Genomic DNA, 16,575 nt, shown 5'->3' with positions numbered 1-16,575 from the left:
GAATCAATCAGACCAAAGAAGCCATAGGGCTCTGCTAGCTGTTTTAGAGACACCCTTAAGGACTCATGCTAACATATGTTCTGTTTTGAACGGGTTTTATTGAATGAAGCAGCACAAAAAATTACAAATGTTTCCAGAATACTTGTATAAAATGTAGTTGTACCAAAGAAAACATATGTATCATACATTTCTGACCTGCTTTGAATTTGTGCACTGTGATGTGTGCTCGAATAAGATAAGACAGGAAGACAAACTGTGTGTGTGTGTGTTCACCATTAGTTGTACCAAGAAAAGAGTGATACTAACTAAATTCAAAGTTCAATGTGCAAATAACAAAAGAAATAAAAAAAAAATTAAAAAACATAAGACATAGTGTTATTGACCTATAGGGTAATGCTATGGTTAAGAAATGCTGACCTCTTAAAAAAATGGTCACTCCGACAGTCTGCAGCCATTTTAACATACAAAATAAATCTGCACAGTCTTTTCAAAACAAAAGGCTGTTGTCGAAAAATAAAACTTCTTAGTAAGATCAAGCTACACACGTTTCATGAAAATGAATTAGAATAAAAAGTTGTTTGATATAAACATTAATGGAAGACAAATGTGTTATTTTAACATGTATGTGCATGCCTTATGCAGCAAAGTAAAGTTGAGCTTTCAGACAGAGGCGTCTAGTCCAGGATTTTAAGACAAATAGTCCATCATACGTCCACTCATCTGTCCATCAGAATGTGTGCTTGTGTCTTGTGCACAGGGGTGATTGTGCACGGCGTGCTCGTGAGCTTCCTAGGACTCACAAAACCCCACAGTCTGACTGTCTTCCGGTCTCATTTCTCACTTTGCAAATCCTCACTTTCTTTTCCTCACCTCCACCCTGGGATGTGAGCAGAGGAAGTGAGGAAGATGAGGTGAGCGGAGGGGTAGGAGCTGATGAAGCAAGCCTCCTCCTCCTCTCTCCTGCTTACTTGTGACTGTGCAGTAATCCAGGCACGAGGTGGTGCAAAATAGAGAAATGAGAGGAGCCCTGTGTGTGTGTGTGTGTGTACACCTTAGAAAATGCGCTTTAGGTGTTCATGGCAAACTTGTATTAGTTAATACTGCTGGCAATGCAGTGCTAATCTAGGCACAGAGTTAGCCTCCTTTTCTTGCTCGCCCGTCACCCACCCTCGCCACCGACACTGGAGCGAGCTCACTCCAGCTCACTTCAAAGAAATCAGCTGGTGGCCGGCTCTTTCCTCTGGTGCTGGAGCATGTCAGTCACGCTCACTATGTCCTCTTCAGGGACCTAGAGGAAAATAAAAGTTATCGGATGATTTTTTTTTTTGTAAATATTTACAAAAAGTCTTATTTGGGAGTGCAGGGAGACAGAGAGCTTGAGGGAAAGATGGGCATGAAGGGTTTGATAAATCAGAATTAGATAAACATCTTCCTATCCTGCACTATTTGTCATCATTTTCTGTCATCTCCCACCAGAATGTGGGTGTTTTATTTTCCTTTCAAAACCCACATTGTGCAGGTTGCAGTTTTGTGACCACAAGAAAGGCAATGGCAGGCTTGTCTATAATAGCAGTGATTTCCTTGAAATTCAAGGAATTCCCTGCAGCCTTTATTGCTATTACCAATACTGATTTATTCACTGGAATATGACCCATGAGGTGACCTCACATCATCCCATATTCACATGTCCTTTCACATGCTCCAGTGACCTAGATTTTAACTTTCTGTTTAATACAAACATTTTAAGATATTTCCAAACACAGCAGTTTCATTTAGGAGGCTTTCATTATTTAACCTTGTACACAGAAAACTACAATCAGAGGTATGAGGCTCGGTCTGCAGCCTGGCGGTCCATTTCACCGTACTTGTTCTGACACCACTTCTTAAAGCTTGTGAGCACTTTGATGTGCATCCTTCTCCTGCTGCAGAGCATTGAGTATCTTGTTAAATTAGCCGATTTTCTATTATTAGGTGCGGTTGCGGAAAACTTTCATGACGTGTCGGTGCAATAACTTTCTGTGACTAATGGTCGTTATGGTCACATTGACAAGAAAGTGATATAGAAACTCATTTCTGAAGCATTCTGAAGGAGGGCTGCACAAAGAAGCATGAACACACGTAGAATACCTGATGATTACACGTCATGGTGCACTCCTTGCTGTTCGTATCTCAGGTTTTTGTGTTCGATGCACATTTTTTAAATTCCAATTCAACACTCTGTTCTACATAAGATCCCTCCTTGATGTCATTTATTCTGAGCGAGCGTCACACACAGAAAATCATGTGGTTCCTTCCAGTCTGATACAACTGAAGGGAAACCACAGAATATTCCACTTTAAGCAGGTATGGTTGAGCTTGCCATAATGTGACAGGGTCTTGGGTAAGCTGGGGTGCCTCTAAATAATCTATCAATTAGAATAAAGTAAGCGAAACATATGGTGGCTTTGTTGATTCACTTCATGACAGGCAGATGTTTTGTGATAAGTTTCCAGGAAGCACAAACAAATGAGATAAACGTTTCTGGGTAACTTTAAAGATAATACCAATGTGGGCGATGGCACAGAAACAAATTTAAGATGGTAAATAAAAACTAAATCAATACTGAAAGTACCATTTAACAGCCATAGCCAAACCTTTTAGACAATCTGAGCAAAGCATAAAAAGATTTGGGTCATGGATTTATTAGTTTTGCTTCCATGGCAACAAGAGTGATGACCAGGTGAATGATGAAGAAGAACGTGGACTCACCAGGGCATGGTCGAAGCTGAAGGTACTGATGTAATAGGCAGAGATGTCGCTGTCAGCGAGGGGCTGAGATATCTGAGCAACTATCCCACATTCATCTACAAACATGGACAAGTGGGAGCAATTATAACACTATTAATAGCTTCCTGTCTGTGTTCTAAATCAGTCAGAATGTTTAATAAAAAGACATAATGAATCATTTATAAAAAGAATAATTTTTTTAAGCGGCCTTACCAAAGCCCAGCGGCTGCCCTCCTATACGAACCATTCTCCACAGTTCCCCAGAGGAGCTGGTGAAGAGAAGATCGGCAGGAAACCTGGAGCACAAAGATCAAGCACTTATTTCTACAAGGTGCAAACACATGCCGGATCATGTCAGTGATGCAGAGGGGAGCTACACTGTGATGATAAGACAGCAGCTGCCGTGCAGTAAGACAACCAAAAAACATAAAGCAACAGGTGAAGCGGTAAACCTGTGGCATGGTGTCAGATGTAAGAGAGGTGTGTGTAAGAAAGTCCTTACTGTCTCTGAGCCTCAGTGTCCATCACCAGAGAGATGTATCCATCAATGAGGGAGAAGGAGAAGAACTTGATGCAGTCCAGTTCCTGGCTGGGAGGTGACTGTGTGTCCTCTTTAGGACTGAAGACGAAGAGACACATTCAGCATGACAATGGACAGACAAGGCATCACCTAGAGTCAGTTTTATTTGTTTTAAATAAATATATTTGCTTTTAAAAGCAAATCTCACATCTATGTGCAAAATCCTGTCAGCACAGTTTCCACATTATGTAATTAACAACCTTAACACACATCATTTTCAAGCGGGCCTGTTGACGTCTACTTTGTGCTGCCCTCTTGTGCTTTCAGACCAGTACTGCAGTGCAAATGTGAAGAGACCAAACGATCCACATCTCACCTGCTGGAATAGAAGAGGACGTCGATGAGTGTGGTGGCGATGGACGGCAGCGTGTCCGGGTCCAGTGACATGACACAGAACTGGTTCTGGGGTATCAGCACCGGGTGAACAGTAGGCTGCATAGCTGGAAGGACACAGACAAGGCTGGTTTATGAGAACATCAATAAATACGCCTATCATTTATTTAAACACCTTTTAAGATGTACGCTTCCAGCCTGGCCTAGTCTAGTGCGGAGTTAAAATCACATGTTTTTTTTTAGGTGCTGATATAACGCCGACATCTTAGAGATGTAAAGACATGGATGATTGTGAAAGAGCGCCGGACACGTTCCTCAGCGTGTTCTGACCTCCGCGTACAGCATGTTCTGTACTTTAGGGTGATGTAAAAATAACTTCCTGTAAAGGACACACAGCGCTGTGCAGCATAGTGTGGACCCAGCCCAGCTGCATCGTTTCATTATTTAGGATTTAAGAGAGATTTAAAGAGACTTTATTGTCATGGTACAAACACAATACAATTTTAGTTGCACTTTCAGGTTCCGATCTCGGGATACGGTAAGAAAGAACAGACAGAACTCATGTCCATGTAAGAGCAGCCAGGGTGGGGAGAGCTCAATGTTGCTGCCTTTAATTCATTATTGCATGGCTGTTCTGACTTCCTTTGCAGGCTGAGTGGTCCACGAGGTGCAGCAAAAGGACATGGGGGCCAGTTCCTGCCAGCGGTCCATACGTCACAATATTTGTGCACGTGAGTAGATTTTTTTCTACTTAAGAGCCGCTTCTACACTTTAACTTAATGGTCTTGTTAACAACTAAACCAGATTTGTGGCCTGCCATTATATTGTACAAATACCCTGAAGGTGGTGCTAAAGAACCTTTATTCGATTTACAAGCTGGATGGATACTTGTGAATGCACGCTGAACAGTGACTGTACCGTCTTTGCCGTTCTTCTGGAGGCCGTTGGAAAAATCCTGACAGTGCACAGGGAAGGACTCTCCTCCCACCTCCCTGTAGATACTGAACTCCTCCTCCAGAGTGCTGATGACCACAGACAGGTCTTTCTCTCTCACCTACACAAGATAAACATGGAACAAAAACACTGTTTTGAAGAGCTGCAAACATCAGCTGCACATGGTCAGCACTGTTTCAGGAGAAAACCAGCCTGTCAAACATTAACATACACGCTGACACAGATGCCTGTTATGGAGTTATGTATTTGTGCACACTTAACATTTTCACATGTAATTCATCAACGAACTTTTTTAGCACCCTCAGCTCTGTCGGGAATTAATTCCTTAACTGCAAAACTGGTGAGTGGACAAAATGCAGACACCGTGGCTTCTTTCCGTCTGGCAGAGTTCAGCGAGTTTAAAGATTTCACAGCAACATTATAGGTGTGGAGTGATTTTTTTTCTCTGAATGTCTCATTAAACAGAAGTGAAAAGGCCTAAATAGATGATGCTCACCAGGATGAAGTCGGTTTGATAAGTGGAGAGCATGAATACGGAGACGTGCTGCTGGGCGAGGGGGGCGATGACGGACTTGGCAATCTTGGTCACACCGACAGCCTGCGAGCTGCTGGAGGCGTTGCCGTTGGAGACCACGTTGAGTGGCAGCCAGATGGAGCTCTCTACTTGGAGGTGTTCTGAGGGCTGCAACTCTGAGAGGAAGGAAAGGCAGGTTGGTGAGTCTGACCGTGAAGAATATGGCTTCTATGGTAATGGTGGACAATACGTTTTCCTAAAAACACATTAGAATAACCCAGAGCATAGCAGATAAGAATTAAGATTAAGAATAAGAATACCTTTATTAGTCCCACAGTGGGGAAGTTGCGTAGGGAAAAAAAAAATCCCATCAGGGAAATTGCTTAAGGCTGATGTTACTGGTAAAGTGTTTTAATAGTCACAATGCGGGTAAAGTGCCTTGCCCAAGGACACACAACAATGACTAGGGAGGAGTTGGGATCAAACCACCAACCTTCCGGTTATTGGACAACCCTGCTCTACCACTGAGCCACTGCTGCCACAATAAAAGCAAAAAATAAAGCTTTTGATGTTACTGTTGAAGTGTTTTAAGAGTCACAATAACCTCAAGGCACTGATTATTGATTATCAGTGCTCGGGTAATGTGCAGACTTGTCCTTCAGAGGAACTGGACTGTATGTTTTTGAGATAAGGGCACTGAACCAGAACAGGAAAAGGCCGGGTGAGCAGGGTGGGAAATCAGTGGAGCAGCATTCACAACTCTTTCTCTCTCTCATAACAACGCATTTTACTTTTACCATACTGTTTTTGTCCTAAAATCAATGACCTGAAACCACCAAGTCAAGATGGAGACAGACGAACAGACCAGGAAGATGGGGAGAAACTTTAACTTTGAGTCCTTAGATGTTGTTTGACCTTTAAATTTGCCAAACTGATATCTGAACTATTCTATCTCTATTTAGCAAAAATGAACTGTTTTTAAAAAACATACCAACTTAAGGAAACATAAACCGGTCCCACACAAAGGAGCTCATTCTACAGCTGTACAAGACCCCCTTCATTTATGCATAGACTATACGGTCTAACAGGATGGCAAAGATGACATAACCACTGAACCACCCTCCACACAGCCAGCACCCCTCAAAAGCATCTATCAGTGACATTAATGTAAAGGCCACTTCTCACTGAGGTGTCAGCACCACTTTATGTCATCACTTATACATCTGTAACTTCCTGAGGCTCAGTTTAACATGCACACATACACACTTCCTGTCTCCCAGCTGCCATCGCTTCCATCTGCAAACACCTACAGCAGCCCTGGCTATTTATAGCGTGAAGTAAATTCTGCCCAGTAAAGACACTACCTCATGATGTTTGGCTGTAGAGTGTGATTTGATACGAGTGTATTTCTGTATGAGTCTTTAGTATGTGGTGAGGGTCAAGTGTCACAGTTCAAGCAGGGTGATCTCTCAGGCTATATAACATGTGAGGCTCTGGGCCAGAAGAGAGGAGCAGAGTAGTTTGTTTGTTGTACTTGAAGCAAGCCGAGTGTTGCTGCTACCTGCAAAGCATATGAAGAAAAACAACACCAAGCATGTCGACAGCAACATTTCATCTTTTAATAGCTCTCCGATTTTTAAATGAAAGCACATTTCTGACTACTCAGCGGGAGGGCAGAACTCTCCTTGCATGTTTTGTAAAGCATCAAAGCAGAGGAGGCACAAAACTTTTCAGTTTGTGGTTCATTAACTAAAAAACAAAACACATTAAAGAACGCCGCCTACCTCCTGCAGTGAATACTCTTTTTGTATTCTTTCTTTACTCTCACTTCAAAAGCCCACTGTTCTGGTTGGCATAATCTGTCACAGACAGCCCCTTGTGGCTTCACTACACCAGCTTTCACCTCTTAAAATAGGCACTCAGTTACAAAGAGAGCGAAGGAGAGGGAGAGTAACGGAGCAGCCAGAGGCAAGACGTGCCTTTAACATCAACATCTGTGTAAAAGGACAAGGGAATGAAATGGCCGGCTGGGGATGGGGATGGGGATGGGACTGTGACGTGCCCAGAGAATGCTGGGATTTGGTGCATCTCTTAATGATGTTGATGAAGATTCTCAGTCATCCAGGTCATCATACGTAGAGAAGGTTGAAGCAAGGCGTCTGGACTTGTAGAGTTTACAAGTCCAGACGCCTTGCTTCAACCTTCTCTACATCTCTTAATGATCTTTCTGAATTTTCTATTGACTTCACACAGTTTAAGAATAAAGTGCTGTGCTGACATTTGCAGGGTTTCATCTAAAACAATGCAGCTGGACATTTTAGATCATAAGGATGGATGACGATGGATGAGACCTCCCCCCAAAAGTGAGGATAAGTCCAAGCAGCAACTTCCAGGGCTGAGCGATGAAGGCCATGCAGTTCACCCTGCAGCCTCTAGGGGGCAATCCCCACAGGTTGTTTTTCAAAAATATACAGGCTGTGATGCTGCCAACATGTTAATGGTTGCAGCCTTCCACAGAGGGTCAGAGCGGCTCCTCAGTAACCTACGGATGGTTTATTTAGCTATAGGTGGCTAAAAAAGTAGAGAGTAATATCACAGTCAGCAGCCGACGGAGCAGCTAAGCTGCTGGTTTGACACTGCATAGACTGTGGTACCAACATGGTGTCTAACTCTTTGATGCAGCAGAGAGGCCTAACAGCACTGAATCCTGCACACTCTCATATCAAACAATGATATTGTATTTGAGGAAACGTGAGTTTGAGCTTTTTCCCTCCTTGCTATTGTACTGTAGGCTACACCCATCCTACCATGTGAGGTCTGTGTGGGGGAACAAGAGAGGAAGGAAGTAACATTAGAGTGCTAAACCAACAGAGTCTGATGGTGTGGCCCATGTTTAAGACACAATTATATTCTGTGCTGTGTTGAAACTGCAGCAGCAGCAGCAGCCCGTCATTGCATAATTCACCAGTACATGCACTTAAAGGTATCAGTGTGAATGTAGAGTTGGGAACAGAATCTGGTGAAAATGATAAAAGATGCAGATGCACAAGGGCGATTTACCTTTGAATCCCTCCTCATCGAGGACGACCGTGTAGTTCTCCGGCGTCTCAGTCAGACTAAAGAACTTACATCTGCAACAGGAGTGGAGGAACGAGAGAGAGAGAGAGAGAGAGAGAGAGGGATGAGAAGGGAGGGGAAAGAATGTCATCAACAAGACACAGTTCAGATTTTCATTTTCTCTGAAATATACATTGGATTCAGGAGCGCCTGTCATTCAAGCCTAAAGCTCAGTGTTACGACTCACTCTTTTATCTACAGGAAGTGGGAAGGGGGGGGGCTAAACTGGGCCACTGCGATCCGTCAAATGCAACACAGTTAGCGAGCTTCATAATTCATACATATACTGGAATAGCTGGTAACACAACGTTTTGTAGGCAACACCGATTTATCTTATGCATTTTCCCTATGAGGAGCCACTTCCACTCGTCTCTGCAGCTGAGGGCCCAGACCATCTGGAATCAAGCAAGACACAACATTGATTGCAATTTACAGTAATTTCTTCAGCATGTTTGGAGCCAAGTGCATTTGCTTTCAAAGGCTGTTACTTGTTCTGGCCAGTATTCAGTCCCACTGAATGTTGTCTTTGTGAAATGCTGAAAAGGGGGTAGCAGAAAAGCATGGGAGGGGGGGGGGGGAGAAAGGGGTTTTAAAATAATTTGGAATGCTTCGAGAGAAACACTGGACAGCGAACACACACTACTGGAAATCAAGATTCTGGAAGGAAGTTCCAACAAAAAGCTTCTTGTAAACATCACAGCAAAAAACAAAGGCTGGTGGAGGGGACGGATACATGTGAACAGTAACTGGTGGAATCATGGTCATAGAGAAATATCTGCAGAAATAACAGAAAATATAACAAACTCAGCCTTTTTTAATTCAAGTGTTGCATCATGCATTGCTAAGTGCAAGTTAAAAACAAAATCTTATACTTCAGGCAGTTCAGATGAGTTTTTTTTTTGCATTCTGTCACCATAGCAACAGTGGATGAACATGCACCGTTTTGCTTATCTTATAAAGAGTAAAATGAGATGATTGATTCCACCCTCATATCTAATACAAACACAGTATATGTTTAGCTTAGCCTAGCAACACTACAGGAAGCTGGGGGATGCAGAGAGCTAGCATAGGCAGCCTTAATACGATTTAAACTGACAAGCACCACCATACAAGTGTACACAAGTTTATTTTGACACAGGGTTCTATGAAGATCAACAACATGTAGATGACATTATTACTTTGAGAGAATGTCAATGACTGAAGCATGAAAATATTAAACACCAAAGCATTTTCCTCAACATATGACCTCTCCTTTGTTTGCTTTGAATCCCTCAAAGGGAAGCGCTACATATTCCTGTTTTCTCAGAACATCCCACAGAAGACACACCTTCCTCTTCCCTCTGCTTATCAGTCAGCTTGGGCCATTCGAGCAGAAGCCTGAGCGAGGCTGCCAAACTCCTGATTCAGCAAAAAGTAATCCCTACCACGAAACGGGACAATCACGCCACCGAGGGACAAAAGACAGGGGCCACAGAGAGAGAACACCAGCAGCCAGCTGTGCTAGCAAGCTCAGCCGGCCCATTGTGTTATAATGCCACTCTCATTTCCTGTTGATCTTTCACCTTCCTCAGCATGAGTTTCCTGCAGGTACAGTACGCCGAGCAGCTATCCTGGAAGAGCTACATGTGTGTGGGCTCTGATGTTACACCTGCAGGAAAGCCGTAACCTCAGCAACATGTGGCGCTGCTGTCAAGACACTTATCTGTGAAACAACAGCGCATATTTGGCTTCCTGTTTGCAGTGCACACATCTGAAGGTTAAGAGGCCTCATATGATAATCAGTACTGTTTATATTAATTTGAGAAACATCATTTTGCATGTACGTCCTTGGACACCTTATCAACTGAAAAATAACATGTATATCTGTTGTTGCAGACATTTTCTTTTAATATATAATAAAATGTCGCTACAGAAATCTGACAAACACAAGCAGGAGCTGCAGTGTCTGGAAATGAAATGTGTTGAGGCAGACTGTTGCATCGTGGCACACATTTGCAGACAGACTCTCCTAGAAGGGATTTTGAGAGAAGTTCACACGCAGTTCATCCAATCATGGCGTGAAACCCAATTTACACCATGGTTCCAACATGATTTCCCATCCTCATCATTCTGCTGTCACTCAGGGAGAGCTTAGCACCAATCCTCCTCCTCCTCCTCTGTGTAAAAATAACTCCACAACAAAATTAAACAGAATTTGGATAGATCATAGACTTTGTGCTTTAAGTAAACATGTTTGTGCAGCACTGTGTAGCAAGGATGCATGACCTCTGTGTGACACTGGAGGTAAAGGGTTGAAAAAATAAACCTTTTTTTTTTAGGAAAACGAAGAAGAGGAGGAGGAGGAGGAGGCGAGAAAGCAACAGGTAGCGAGGGAGCAGCTGATTCAGGCTCACATGAGTCTGGACTTTGATCCAGCTGTACAAAACAACGGGTGGCAGTTAGTGAGTGAGGGCTTGTGGTGGTGGTTGGAGGGGGGTCTGCAGCTGAAGAAACACGATAAGAGACAACCACAGTGTGAGGAATGAACGTCAGGCTGTGGTGACCCTGCAAACTTCGAGTCTTGTTTTTTTTTTCCGCAGGCCTCTCTTTCCTCAGAACAATTGGTTGGGATGGGGTGAGAGGGAAGTCCTAAACAAGTGGAGCGAGAGCCCCCCCCAACCTTGACAGGTCACTGAAGCAGACAAGTGGAAAAGTCCCAACTGGGTTTCTGGCTCAGCTGAGGCATTGTTCCAATCCGTGCGCTTGTTAGTAGGAGAAGAAAGCAGGACTGTGTGCTGCCTGCAGGGCTGCATCCACAGTACAGTAAGACCAATAGATGGGACTGACACTGGGCTTCGATTAATACACACACACACACCCTTCAACTGAGGACGATCCCAGGCTCACTACTATTAACCCCTGCACCATACATGTAGTGAGAGAACCACCATCTAACAATTTGCAAAACAGCTGATGACCTCCTTTAAATTCTGCTCAGAACTCCTCAGTGTGACAAGCGGGGGCCTGAAAAAGGGGGATCAAGCTTCGCCTTTGCACCTCTCCACCGCTCCCCATTCTAAATTCATATAAAGCAAACAACTCCGGGTGCAGAAAGAGAACAGGAAAAACGAGGCGACACGCTTCACAGCAGGATGACTTAACTCCAAAGTATGAACAACAGCACGCTTAAAACAGTCTGTGAGTCCAAGGAAGTGAGGCCTGGCTGCTCGTTCTGGTTGATTATGGATCGGTCACACACACACACACACACACTCTGTTCAAACCTACAGAAAATATTGCTCTGAATCACTGACAAAGACCTTTCACAGGTTTAGAAGGTGGTGCAAGTCATCATGACACAGTCAGTCGGGTACGGACATGTCAAAATAAGCCACTGTGTTGCTCAACACTCTGACAAACAATCAATTAAGATGAATATATTTGGTTTAAATCTTATTTTTCTCTGTCGGGTGACAAGAATAGAGTTAACTGTACCCTCTGATGCACTCATGGGAGCTGCTACCAAATAGAGGAAGCACATCAGGGTTTTTCCAGACTTAGTTAAGCGATGCTGTTTTATAATTAAACTATATTTAATAAATCTGTATTTATTGTGGAACCTCAACCCCATAACCAGGATGAGAGGAGGAAAAGCTCCCTTTGTAGCTGAGCCACTGGCCCTGGCCCTGCTGGCCTATATCATGCTTGCCTTGAAGACAGATGTTGGGCTCTTCTTCAAGCCATCATGCATATGTGGGGCAGCACGGGGAATAAACAATTACATAACAATGACAGGATATCCAGGGATTAACTCAAAACTGGCTCTAATGCCACCATGAGGACTTGCAAACTGGATGCAAAGGAGGCCAAATGTCCCAAAGCTGGTGCTGCTCTCAGACACAGGGTCCAATCAAAACACACAATGCATGCACTAAGATGCAAACATGCTGCTGTCAGGAAATTCATGCAACCAAGTCTTTGAAGCTACACGGTGCATCGCTCGTGGAGGAGCAGAGCAGAGAGGCGAACAGCCCTAGAATGGCTCGGCAATGGAAAGGCGCTGCAGGTTATCTCATGTATCCGTACTGGATTACACAGGCTGATTCACAGAACCATCTGTCCTCTTACCGTGTCCTGTTCCGCAGAAATATCAGTTTAATCAGGGGGTGTGTGAAGTTCACCAGCCCATTCTTGGATATGCTGGTGACCCGCAGCCTGTGGTCCAATATGTGCAAGTCCATATTCCTGGTTGCGAGCTGTTCGTGCATGAGGTGGCGGCGGCGGCGGCGGTCGCGGTAGCAGCGAGGGGTAAAAAAAAACGCCTTCCTATATCATTCAAATGTTAAATAAAGGCCCGGGGTGAGGAGCATTACCGCCGCCTGGAAGCACCACGTTCTACGCCGCGCTCGTCTCACACAACACGAAAAACATCCGACGCAATCGGATTCCAGCCCCGCTGAACTACTGTATATTCAAATAAAAGGGGACAGCCCCGCAGCGCCACGCCCCCTTCTCTTAAAGGTACATGCTGCACGCAGGGAGGCGTGTGAAGCGTGACGCACAGAGCAGCGACACCACTTTCCGGTTTCCGTTCTTCAAAATAAAACCCGGAAGCAGACTTTTGGCTGAGGTTGTTCATGTGTTTAATTCAGACCTTTTTCTTCCAGTTAATTTTTTCTTTTCATATGTGCTTAAGTAATTTGTATGAAAAAATAGAAAGGCTCTGTTTACAATATATTTAGTAGAGACTAGTGTTTATAATCTAGTTTATCAGTGCAACAACATCAGTTTAACCCCAAGAATCTGTTGTTTTTAATTATGTTTTTTTATTTTCCTTCTGTTCCACTATTCATATTCTTTCTTTTATATATTAAATTTAATATTTGCTTTCATATTCTGGATACTGTGTGCTGATGTAGCACTGTAAAATTCCCTACTGTGGGTCTAACAAATCATCTTATTTCAGAAGATCTACTTTGTTTGAAACACAGTCATTTCACCTTAAAAAAAAAAGAAAGCTGCTTCATGTAAAAGTCATGTAACAACTACCGTATTATGTGTTTTAACCCTCAGCTCAGGTTGTCTGTTGTAGCCACAAATTGCACTGTTTGCTAGTACACTTTTATTTTGAAAATGCCAGAAGTTATACATTGTTCTTTGCAGGCTTTTTGCACACCCTTAGCTATAAATAGTCAGCAAACTCCTGAGCTGTTTTGATGATTGTAGCACAGAGAGAATGAGGTAGGCTTCATTTAAGCGATTCATATAAAGTGCAATCATAAAAATCTGGGGTGGAGACTAATCCCTTCAATGTGCACAGTCCATCACAACAATCCACGATATTAAAAACACAACAGTATAACTTTTGCTTTTCTTTGGGTCAGTTTGTCATCATTTTTTTGCACAGTTTTGACCTAACTTTCTGTAAATATTGATATTGTGGGATCATGAAATAACACAGGCAGACACTACATGACATAACTGACTGGTTGGCGAAAAATACTGGATGTAACACAGATCGTGCAGCAGATTTAAAACAAAGCAAAAAAAAAAAAAAAATCCAAATCTGTATCACCGCAGATTAGTGAGTGTGGGCATCAGGTTCTTCTCACTGTAATGGTGAGCTCATGGTAGGAATCATTATCCTACTCTCCATACTTCTGATTAAAGGCACTAAGGAAAGACAAAAAGAAAGAAGGTAACAAACTGATAACAGCATGCATGTGTAGAATATCAGCAGTCTGCTTTCTTCATGTCCACCCGTGGGTTCTGCTCCCTATGATACCTGAAGGAGGGTTTAAATTATCTGTCCCTGTGCTAAAATATTAAATAAACATTGTCACAGTTCAGGAGGAAATCTTAGGGGCAACCACTAAAGTGGGTTAAATGTTTAAAACCAAATTATTAAAAAAAAGTAAACGCACTGCGCCATGCATGAGGCACGCTGCAGCTTTAGAAGTCAGTCTGCTTTTGTCTTACCTGTATAATACACATTTAGTCCCATCCCTCCTTCAGCCAAGCACAGTTTCTCGTCTCTTCCGGGACTGGAGGCTTTCATAGGCTAGAAATATTTATATTTAAAAATACAGCATATGGGAAGACTTAATGCAAAACCTTCTGCACTCATTAAATATGAGCAGCACCAAGAAAACTATGCTTTGTGATTAAACCCAATCTTCTCTCCCGTAGTGTATGTCAAATATATCCACCAATTAAACCTCATATCTTTGGAAGACAAGAAGACCATTTGCCCATGCGTGTACTCACCCCACAAGTGATGAACGACGTACAAGTCGCCAATCTGTGAGAAGAAGCCGCCTACAGCCTCATTGTTGTCCTGTCTGTATTTGATTGCCCTCGCCCTGTTGTAGGACATGTAAGTGTAATAATCACTGGAACACCTCTCAAAGAAATTCACGCAGCAGACTTTTTTTAAGGCAAATGAAGCTTACCAGTGGTTGCCCCATTCAATCATGGTTCCTGGCTGAAACACATGGTGCAAGTTTAAATGTTAACACAGCTTTGTTATACCTTCACACAGGAGAGTTTTTTTAAAATAGAAATAAAACTTTGAATCCACTCTGATTTATAGGTTTAAAACGGGGCCAGGAAACTCTTCAGGCTCATGTGACAAGTATGAGCTCACATACAAGTCAGCATGGGCGGCAAACAGATTTTATCAGTTAGGTTTGCACTCCTCTGCTAACTGTACATTACACAAGGAAAGGTCCTGGCAGAACTTAAATTACAGTGGAGTCCAGAGGTTGAAAAAATTAGCGTCTTGGCACGAATGTGTACTGGAGTGCCTGGTAACACATTAGCAGAATACACCCTGGTAACAATGGCTATACAATGATAATATTGAATGGTATGGAGAGATTAAACACGTGTTTATAGCAGCAGGGCTGAAATATTCAGTCAAATAGATTCTAGCTGTATTAATATCAGTATGTTATGAGCACAGCCCTCTGAATGTGCAAGGTTTTTATGTCATTTTCAAGCCTCTTGCAAGAAACTGTTGAATATTAAAACAACATAAATATGTGTAACATATGTGGATACCTTTAGATAATAGGTGCGCATTTCATAGATGTTCGGCCCTTGTCTTGGATGAGGTTCATTCCAGAAGCTGAACTCCAGAAGAAGCTGGTTTCGCCTTGAAATCAGCATTTTTGCCCTCTCCTTCCGAAACTCTAAATATTCCTGAAAAGGGTTCAAAACAAGTTCTAAATGAAAAAAAGAATCTGTATTCACCACTGAAGTGTCCAAACTTTAACAGCAGCAGTCTTTTTGGTGCTTTTTGGTGGATACATTCAAAACTTATGTCCAATTCTTTTTCCTCTTTCTTGCACACTTAGTCCAGTTGCTACAAAGCAGCACAGCAGCAGTTAAAAATATTGTTGCCACTTCCAGTTCCTTCTTCATCTTAGAAAAGAGGTAACAGTATCAGGGTTTACATCATTTGTACAGGGTGTTAAACAAGTTTAAATCCACAATCCTGGATGGCAACCACTGTAAAACCTCTGCACTCTCTGACAGTGCTGACAATTGGCAATTTCAATCACCCAAAACATAAACAACACAAAAGTTACTGACTATAAAGTGTCTGCAGAACAATTCACCTGCACATCCATGTCATAAGACAGGGGTGGCCAATTATTTTTTTGCAAGGGCCACATAGACTTCCATAAGAAAAGCAAAGGGCCACATTTTCTTTTTATAAATAATACAGTAATATAAATTGGAGATCACTGGCACAGTATCTACCTTTATAAATATGCTCTTGTTACATTTTCATCTATTGCTGTCATTTACTGGTTACTCCTCTGTCCTCGCTACGTGTATCCATGTCTACTCTGAGTGTATGTTGGTTGTATGTTAAACACACTCCCGCACAGCAGCACAGATAATGTGAAGATATTGTTACAGATGAAAACCATTAGCAACTAAAACAAAAGTTCTGAAAGTTGGGCAAGAAGTGTGTTCTGTTTTTAAGAACAGATGACAATGAAATATTTCAGCTGCAGCACCGCAGTAACATCTGAATGCACTGTGGAGTTTCTGGACGCTTTACCGTATATTTCAGTATAGTCGCGCAGCATTTTTAAGTGTAGAAAGTGCGACCGTGTCTCTACAAAACGTAGATGGGATGATGCAGTACAGCAGCGTGGGAAGAGACAAGGAGGGTTGGAAAGACGTTACCGGTAATGCCGTGCTCAACAGCTGACTTTTGCTGCATTTGTTTAATATGTATTGTGCACAGTTTGCGGGCCGCATTGAAGACGCAAGTGGGCCGGGTCTGGCCCGGGGGCCGTACTTTGCCCAGGTCTGT

At 42.8% G+C, this 16,575-nt stretch overlaps 2 protein-coding genes across 2 annotated transcripts; both read right to left on the bottom strand.

Annotated features, from left to right (window-relative positions):
* Positions 1–78: 78 nt before the first annotated feature.
* Positions 79–12,692, bottom strand: LOC114441961 (cytosolic arginine sensor for mTORC1 subunit 1-like). Its single transcript, XM_028415168.1, has 9 exons — positions 12,372–12,692; positions 8,208–8,278; positions 5,130–5,323; positions 4,598–4,733; positions 3,663–3,786; positions 3,269–3,385; positions 2,980–3,062; positions 2,749–2,843; positions 79–1,288 (listed from the first exon to the last, which is right to left on the bottom strand). Exons 1-9 carry the CDS (start codon positions 12,509–12,511, stop codon positions 1,217–1,219), a joined length of 1,032 nt encoding a protein of 343 aa, XP_028270969.1. The 5' UTR covers positions 12,512–12,692; the 3' UTR covers positions 79–1,216.
* Positions 12,693–13,744: 1,052 nt separating this feature from the next.
* Positions 13,745–15,769, bottom strand: LOC114441817 (protein NipSnap homolog 1-like). The gene is made up of 4 exons (XM_028414915.1): positions 15,306–15,769; positions 14,696–14,727; positions 14,511–14,605; positions 13,745–13,916 (listed from the first exon to the last, which is right to left on the bottom strand). The coding sequence occupies exons 1-4, from the start codon at positions 15,411–15,413 to the stop codon at positions 13,852–13,854; spliced, it is 300 nt and encodes a 99-aa protein (XP_028270716.1). The 5' UTR covers positions 15,414–15,769; the 3' UTR covers positions 13,745–13,851.
* Positions 15,770–16,575: the final 806 nt, after the last annotated feature.

The sequence above is a fragment of the Parambassis ranga genome, chromosome 9 (assembly GCF_900634625.1).
Source record: "Parambassis ranga chromosome 9, fParRan2.1, whole genome shotgun sequence".
NCBI lineage: Eukaryota > Metazoa > Chordata > Actinopteri > Ambassidae > Parambassis > Parambassis ranga.
This window is presented reverse-complemented; position numbering and strand designations above follow the sequence as displayed.